The sequence below is a fragment of the Oryzias latipes genome, chromosome 9, assembly GCF_053564925.1.
Source record: "Oryzias latipes strain Hd-rR chromosome 9, Olatipes_Hd-rR_3.1".
Classification (NCBI taxonomy): domain Eukaryota; kingdom Metazoa; phylum Chordata; class Actinopteri; order Beloniformes; family Adrianichthyidae; genus Oryzias; species Oryzias latipes.
The window spans coordinates 19,632,072-19,640,801 of NC_136245.1; the positions used below are offsets into that span (position 1 = coordinate 19,632,072).

General features: G+C 37.4%; 2 protein-coding genes across 3 annotated transcripts; one reads left to right on the forward strand and one right to left on the reverse strand.

Annotated features, from left to right (window-relative positions):
- Window positions 1-1,573: 1,573 nt before the first annotated feature.
- c20h2orf81 (chromosome 20 C2orf81 homolog) lies at window positions 1,574-3,877 on the reverse strand. 2 transcript variants are annotated; one of them, XM_004072454.4, is made up of 5 exons: window positions 3,724-3,877; window positions 3,138-3,233; window positions 2,814-3,020; window positions 2,562-2,717; window positions 1,574-2,472 (listed from the first exon to the last, which is right to left on the reverse strand). In XM_004072454.4, the coding sequence occupies exons 2-5, from the start codon at window positions 3,147-3,149 to the stop codon at window positions 1,648-1,650; spliced, it is 1,200 nt and encodes a 399-aa protein (XP_004072502.1). In that variant the 5' UTR covers window positions 3,150-3,233; window positions 3,724-3,877; the 3' UTR covers window positions 1,574-1,647. The 2 variants fall into 2 exon arrangements, with proteins under 2 accessions (XP_004072502.1, XP_078808338.1); XM_078952212.1 differs by having other exon boundaries at window positions 3,628-3,727.
- wdr54 (WD repeat domain 54) lies at window positions 3,782-8,450 on the forward strand. The gene is made up of 10 exons (XM_078952213.1): window positions 3,782-3,939; window positions 4,119-4,404; window positions 5,578-5,640; window positions 5,788-5,854; window positions 6,004-6,060; window positions 6,138-6,265; window positions 6,380-6,480; window positions 7,132-7,294; window positions 7,933-8,007; window positions 8,097-8,450. The coding sequence occupies exons 2-10, from the start codon at window positions 4,180-4,182 to the stop codon at window positions 8,226-8,228; spliced, it is 1,011 nt and encodes a 336-aa protein (XP_078808339.1). The 5' UTR covers window positions 3,782-3,939; window positions 4,119-4,179; the 3' UTR covers window positions 8,229-8,450.
- The last annotated feature ends 280 nt before the right edge of the window (window positions 8,451-8,730 follow it).

The following is an 8,730-nucleotide window of genomic DNA, read 5'->3' on the forward strand; positions in this document are numbered from 1 at the left end:
ATATCTTCAAACATTCATTGTTTTCTTTAAAACAGCTCTGGAGGGATTCATATTGCAGATCTACTGTTTGAGACAATTTGACCAACTATATTGACTCAGTTGAGTCTGACATTTACACTGAGTCTTCATTTCATACAGGACAGCATTATTTTACAAGAAAAACTAGATTCCACCCCTTTTCTTTTTTACAGTGCTTTCAGTATGATAGGGCAACATAAACAAACTTTAAAACTAAAAAACAGAAAGAAAAACAAAAGATATTGTTAAAATTAAAATATTACTGTTACAAATAAACTGTTTTAATTCTAGGATTGTATGTTATTTTTATCAAGGTGACATCAATTGACATCAATTAAGTCAGTTTTTGGTTAACTTCTTTGGAAATGGATTACAAAATAATTTATGACATTTGATTGTGTTCTTAATTGTTTTGAATGTTTTTGTGCTGAATTTATGGAATACAATGCTATTGTTTATATTCTGCAGCTGTTGAACCATCTCCTGTCTCGTATTTTAGAGATATGCCACAGGTAATAGGTAAAATGGGCCACCTTATCAGCTAAAATGAGCCACTAAAACTGCAAAGTGAAAGAGTCATAATTCACAGTAAAATCTAATTATATTTAAGAGCATCATAGTACATTGTGGAATATGGAAGCATAGTGTATACAGTTTAAAAAAAGTGTTTTTCAAGACAGTTTTTCAGTCTTTTTAAAAACACACTTTTTAAAATGATTTTTGAAACAATTCAATACGATTCCATATGGATTTCCAAAAAATCCCCCGAAAAAATTGTTTTACTTTAGTTGACATTGATGCTTATATTGTCCAGTAGGGGGGAGTGTAGGAAGAAGAAAAACAAAGGCGTTTTGATTGAACAGAGAAGACAGAAGGTTTAAAGAATCTACTGTAAAATGTGAAACTATGCTGTGGTGGATCGTGATGAAGAGCACAGAGTAGGTCAAAAGGCTGAGTCTCAGTGTGTTGCTCAGGCTGAACTTCAGCATCTACTCTCAGGTGTGATCCCACGACTGAACAGCACGCGGGCTTTGACCTGCTCCGTTTCCGACCTGGGTCGATTCACCCCTCCTTAGACGACCTGGTTGTCCCGGGCTCCCCCAGGAAGACCATATTGATACGGAACAGAGTGCGGACACCCGATCAGCATAGTCCACTGCAGCTCAGAGCTCCTGAGCTCCAACCATCCTCCAGCCTCAGCCTCCATGAAGCTTGGATTACAGGCGCACGCCACCACACCCAGCGGGAGGTCAGCACACAAATCAGCTGTTTGACCAAGAAGATGCTGACACACAAGAACAGCTTCTACAGTTATAGACTGACAAAGTTCCTATTGTCACTATAAAAGTCAGAAAATTTTATGTTAAATGAAGAAGAAAAAATAATAAATAATACAGACACCCTTCCTGGCCTCACACACCAATCAGGAGCATCTAAAATTGATTATGAATCAGTACAAAGTATCTCACGGTAATATAGAATCACCTCTTTCCTAAAAAGTTTGATTCCTTTTCAATGCTTTTCTTCTACCAGATAAAACTAGGAAAAAACCAAGTTGTAATCATTAATATTTTTTATTTCATACAGTATGCGGATAGCTTCTTCATCGCCAAATATAACATTTCATCACTAATTATTGGCAGATGTCACATTCAAAGACTGAAATGATGAAGAGACCTGAGGTGAACCTATAGCAACCTGGTCAACTGAACACAAAGGCACATATGGATGGTTTTGGATCGGCTTTAACTTGGTAGGTTCTGTTGGACTCTTACATGCTTGAGGGTTGATTTCAACACCCTGAGAATCAATGAAAGAAACACCTTTGTTAAACCTCCCAACATTGCTCGTCTGGTTTGGCTCCCTTTCAATTTTAGACAAATGGGGAAAATCCAAAGTATTCTTGTTCGTCGTTTTTAGCGGATTCTTGGAGCTGGTTAAAGGCTTTAGTGGTGCTTCAATCCAGTCTGTCTGCTTGCTTAATGTTGATTCCTGTCTGGTTTCTCTGGTTGATTTCTGCTTTGTGTGGACATAATCAACAATCTCATACTGTGGGCAAATCCATTTTTGAGGCAAACATGAAGGATCCAACCTTGAAGGCGTTTTGCTCTCCTTGAGGAAATTTCCTGACACATTTTTATGTTTCAGAAAAGTTTGCCCTGTACTCTTTCTCTTCACCTCCACATCTTTTCTTTGACTTGGGTGGGAAATTAGTGGTAATAATCTGCTTGCATCAGCCTGAGGAGACAGATTTGTGCCCTGCTTTTTCTTTTGATTCCGTTTTTGTGGGGGACTCTGACTATTCTTATGATGTTGTGTGTCACTGATATGCTTCATGGTGTTTTTTAGTTTTTCAATGGAAAGTGGACTATTGGTTAAACACAACAAACCAGCATTAGAAAGCTTTTTCTCACTTGGATCTGTCTGAACTTGGATCTGATCCATCTGAACACCCTGGTAAAATATACAAAGATATTTAGTTTCAACAAGTGTAATTATAAAATAATGCAGAAAAATAATTGCAGGAAGAATGCACCTGGTACCTGTGGTTGGGTGCAACCAGTGGGAGATGTTCTCCCACTGGGGTCTCCTAAGGAGATAATGCCTTTTTCATTGGTCAACAAAAGGCTGCTCGTCAGCCTTTCACTGACTGGCCATCTTGACCTGACTTGGACTTGATGAGAGTCAGAATCATCCTCCTGTTCAAAGACAGAGAAGTCTTCTTTATGAAGTAACTATGATTACAAGCAGTCCAACAGACAAAATGCAGTAACATGAAATAGATGTAATATTACCTGTGGTGACATGCAGGGAAATTCGTGTGTAAAATTCACGACTGGCAAGCATCCTTGAGCCCAGGGATCTAAAGTTGCTGGCAAAGGCTCATAGTCCTCTGTTCTAGATGTTTCCCCTGCACCGTCTCCTTTGTCTAAGCACATAATCTGGCACTTCAAAGTGTCTGTGAGGTATTTTTTGGCCCATAATCCAGAATAAGATAAATGCTGCAAACACAAACACAAAAACTTTAAATGTGTAACGGTCATAGCACGTGTTTCAAATGTGAATTTTATCCAGATTTTGTCATTTATTATCTTTACATGTATTGATAGTTTGCTTACTAGTTCATCCATAATCTCCCATACTGCATCATCAGCATCCCCTGGGCTCAACAATTAGGTCCAAATGGCCTGATGTCCTTTTTTCTGAGTAATTCTCTGGAGAATTGAAGAATCACATGTCAGGTTTGAAACTAAGTCAATGAAGAGTTAGTAGAGTTAGTTGAACATCATTACTGTTGTGGTTTTTTCACGTACCGTATATGGAGCCTTAAAGGGACATGGAAGTTAAAAAAATGTTCTGATTTCTGCGTGCTGTTAAACTGTATGTTTTTGTTAAAAAAATATCCTTCAAAATACAGTTCTGTATTGTTTTCTGGATCTAAATTGAATTAATAATTAATTGCATCCTGTTTCTGAATGAAAGGTTTTATTATAATTTGCGATCACTGTTGTTTTGTTTGAGTCTCCTATGTAAACATTAAGCTTTGCCATGAGCATTCAAAGATAAATAAATCATCAATCCGTTTAATTTTTCCTTAATAACACTTACATATTATTTTTAGCAGATCAAACTTCACAATCCACTTCACTGCAATGACATTCAAACACATATATGTCGTGAAAAGGTCTTTAAAGCTGTACTCACTGTTCTGTGCGACCGCTGCCCCAAGCGTCTCCGGTTGCTCAGCAACAGAGCACGCTGTGATGACGTATTACGTAAGAGTACGTTGTCTCTATGGCTGCGGAGGACGCATCGGTAATCCTATTGCTAATGCAGAAAGTGCTCCGTCCTCGTCTATGTTTAGGGGTTAAAACTGAACTAATGGAAGAAAGGCACCAATTTGTGTAATTTGAGATAAAGGTATGTTAAGTGCTCTCTTATTTTTTTATGTCGTACTTTCACGACAATCGTCTTTAGCTAACATGTTCCCCTCGCGGCTAGTAGTACTAGACTTTAGAGCTGTTTTCTGCTCAGTAATTACATTCTCTCATTTGTTTGGTTAATTAAACCGTGGTAACAATTGCTCCCCTTTGTCTTAGAGATTGGTCAAGTCTCCCGCTCTTCGTCTGGGTCCTGTTAGACAAAGCTTCCTCCATCATCATGTTTCACAAAGAAAAAAGCATCCAGATTAAAAACAGCGCGTCGGCGCTCTACAATAATCTCAGCGTGCTGCGAATCGCACCGAGGCGTCTTACCTATTTCACAGTGGTCCATGCCAACGTGGTCAACATGGTCAGCGCGTCCTGGGACGGGCTAAACTACTCCCACCGCCAGCTGCAGTCCAAGGAGCCCAACGTTGCTACAAGCACGTCGCTCATAATGCAGGTCAGTCTTCCTTCAAGCCACGTCGGTGTGAAAAATCACAGGAAATGTGATAATTAGATGTAATGGTCTGCAAAAGGCTTGAATTAAATGGAAATTAGCAGGAGTGAACAGAGAGCTTAGTTCTGGGTGATGGGAAGGGGGAATGGGCTTGCCCCATGCCAGCAGTTCTGCCCACAACTCAGAGATGACTTTCTGATGAACTCCTGCAGAAACTATATCCTAGAAACTGTCCTAGAATTTTTTTTTAGACTAAAAAATTACATAATCGTAATGAAACGATCATTGGGGATTCATTTACGATAGACCAAAAGATGACTGGAGTGGGTCTTTAAACATTATGCACATGTTTTCAGAAAAGAAAAACTGGAACCATTTTACTCATAGGATGGGCTTAAAGAACCCAAAACAATGGACGTTGAATGTACCTTAAAGTTGGTACAAACACGTAGGTTTAACTTCAGGCGAAGCAACATCTGATTTGATTTCTACATACCCTCTGTTACATTTTGAACACTATTTAGGCCTGGGATTATCAAGCTCTAGTGCTCAAGGGTCACTGTCCTGCTGGCTTTTTCACATTTCCTTTTCCTCCTAACTGCTGATAATCAGAATCAGCAGTAAGATGAGTGATTGGAAAAGAAGCAGAGCAGCGATTGGAGATTGACTCCACATATTTAGACTAAAAACAGGAAATGTACTTTTTATTCATCTTGAAAGGATGTTATTGGTACAAAATAGAAACTTACAGCATGTCTAACTAAAGCATATTTGGATAAAAATACATTTATTACAAATATTGACAGAAAAATTAAGGAATTATGTACACTGCTGTGATGTTCCAGCTTATACTTGCATGCATACAAATGTATATGATGCCCTACATAGAAGATAGTATCTAAAACCCTTTTTTATACTTGTAAATATTATTACAAGTTAATAATATTATTATTAACTTCACTGCAAAAATGACTAGATTTAGAAACTAGAGGTAGATCATCCCTCCTTCTTTAGTATGGACATTGATGGTACTAAGATAAGATAGAAGAAAACTCTGAAAAAATAGATTTGTTAAGTTTTGAAAAGATGCATTATGTATTTGAAGTTAACATTGTGAATTAATACAGATAGATCTTTTTTTAAAGCTGAGAGCTAATATACATGTATTTTTTACAGGCTGCATTCTGTGTTCTGCCCTCTCGTGAGCTGCTGGTGGTGACCTCTCAGAAAGGCATTCAGGTGATTCGACTGCTGACAATTATTGCCTTCATAAAAGAAAAAAAGGGCTTTATTCTGCTATAATCCCAGTAAATGTCAATAAAAAGTGCGATTCACTGTGGTCACTGTCTTTTCTGTAGTCTCTCATGTTTACATTTTTGGTTTTAGATGTATGAATCTGATGGCTCCATAATGGTGTACTGGCATGCACTTGACACACCTGAAACCCCCACAGGTAAACGGATATAAGCATATGAGTCTATTTCAAAAACATGCAGTGTCTTTTGCTAAATCCATGATTGCACATTGACGCTCTTTTTTTTGTGAGTAGATGATTCTTCCATTTAGCCTTGTGGCGTAACGCTTTTATTTTGATTGTCCCAGCACAGGCAGTGTTTGCTCGAGGCATAGCAGCCGTTTCTGAAAATTACGTCTGTGTGGGTAAGTATCGGCTTTTGAAACACTTTTTGATCATGTATCCCAAAAGTCTTGAGTTTATTTGATTACTTTTTCTCCAGGTGTTTCATCAGGCGCTATTCTAGTTTTTGACATTCCCAGTAAAGGAAGTAACATCACGCTGTCTGAAGTCCTCGAGGAGCACAAGGAATCCATCACTGACATAGCAGCAGAGTGTTCTGGCAGCCAGGTACCATTAGCTGTTGGTTTGGTCTGTTAATCTCCTCATGACGGATATTTTATAGTATTCTTTGATGGTCTACAGATATTCTATAACCATGTCTTTACATGCTTTGGTCCTCAGGAGTGTGTAGCAAACCTGGTGACTGTTGATGACGGGGGCAGCCTGTGTGTGTGGAAGTCTGGAGAGGAATTTCAACTTCTTAATAAGATTGCTGGTTTGGAGTAAGTTCTGTTATAGTTATTGTGTTTTTTGTTTTTTGCCTACATTGGAACAGTACTAATTACAATTGCACAATAACAGAACAATACTTTGTTTCATACGGTGGCTGTAAAAAGGAAATTAAAAATATGAAACGCAATATGAAACCCTAAAAGGTACTTGACGTTTGAGTTTTTGCAAACGCATGCGGTTTCTTCTTTTGTTTCATTTTTTTTTTTTTTTTGCATTTCATTTTGATTTCCGGAAATTACTTCTGTTTCCCAAAATGTTTTATTTTTATTACGTTCCTTTTTTTTGGAATTGTGTTTTGGTTTTTTGGAAATATGTTTTGATTCCTGAAAGCTCATATTGTGTTTTTAATATTTGTTTTGTTATTTGTCATTATGATGTTCACTATGTTTTTGTGTTGATGTGATTTGCACTTCAGGGCCACTATAGTTTAAACTTTAGAGATGCTTTCTTATCATTCATTTCCTTTTATGTTTTTTTTCCTTATGTTTATCACATCAGAATGTATGTCTATCTAAATGATAGACTTTTTCTATCATCCTTTGATTCTTTTTTATTTCCTGTGCTTCTCTAATCTAAAATCTGTTATCTTTTTTCCTTGTTACTGGATGGCATTGATCCTTTATGCTTCTCTCTGCTTTCAGCATATCTTGCTCATCTGTCAAGTTGTGGAAAGGTACAGTAGTGGCAGGATATGGCTCGGGCCAGATCCGCATCTATGAAGCAGTGACAGGAATTCTGCAGTCTGAGATTAACGCTCACGCCCGCTGGATATACTCCTTGGACATCGCTCCCTTTTCTGGACTGGTGAGCTTTCTGAATTATATTTTGTTTCATAATTTTTTTTAAAAAAAGGTACCGGTAAAAGAAATGCCATCATCGCTTAGGTATTTAATTTAAGAATCTGAAGTTAAAAAATGAACACTAGGAATGACTGTATACTAGAATTCTTAAACCATTTGAGAATGGTTTGATAAATGAATCTCTATGCAGAGTAAGCAAGCTAAGCAATATCAGAGCTGTCCAACTGTACAATTCTGAGCTCAGACAAGCAAATCAAAGACATGGATCTATTTGTCTGCAATTGTCTGAGCTCAATTTTGCTAATACATGTTCTTCGTCATCAAAAAATAACACCAACGGGGACCCACAAAAAACTATTTTTATTGGAGCGGGTTTCTAAAAAATTCTGACACTGGCTACTTTTAACAATAGAAAATTACTGAAAGAAGGAGAGAACAAAGATATGCTGCAGGACATGGAACAAGCCAGATCAATTACTGAAATGTTCTCATTTGTGTGATAGTCAGATTTCTAAATCACAATCGAATCAATGTATTTTAAATTTTAAATTAATTTGAACGCAGAACTTTTCTGTTTTAATATACCTTTTCTTAACCAGTGAAAACCGTTTGAGAAGATATTCTTTTAAACGTTTATTTTAGCTCCTTTCTGCTGCTGAGGACTCTTTTGTCAGGGTGTGGCACCTGTCTGTGACACCAGAGACCAATTCTGTAGAGGTAAATGAATGAGTCATATTTGGCCCATTATTACTCACTTTTCAGACCTGAAATGAGATTCTTACCAATTTGTTGTACTTTCCTTGCAGGTTGCACATTTACATAATGAATGCGTGACGGACACACAAATCTGTGGGGCCAAATTCTGTGACGGCGATGGATATGCCTTTGCAGTGACAGGCTACGATCTGAGTGAAATTATCCGCTACACCCAAACATAGCTTTATGTTTCCATTTATGAAATTGTATTTGGTATAGATTGGGATTAAAGCAATTCATACATTGTCTTAGATAAAGATAAATAAGTAATGCATTGAAACAGGGTATTTAAAGTTTTTATTCACGTGCAAATGTATCTCATTTTTTTAGTACCAATTGTATTATGTCACACACAATTTATTGTTAAAAAAACCTGCACCAGTAAAGATTTATGAAAGATTGTATTTGGTTTTGACTGTGCAATTTTACCAGTCCAACAGTAGAGGGGGCTGTGGAGCTTATTTCTTTTAGTAGAACCCAAACAGAGTTCAATGAAGTATGAGCTGGAGTGACCTAAAAGATTGTAAATATGCTGTTTCAGAAAGCCCACATTGAGGTTCGGTGTCACGGACAGAGTCATATCTCTTTCATTAGCTTGTAAATACGGGCACATCACAAGTCCCAAAATGAGCTCATACTTTATTTTAATTCTTGGTTAACTTTTGGGGGATGTTTACAGCCCCA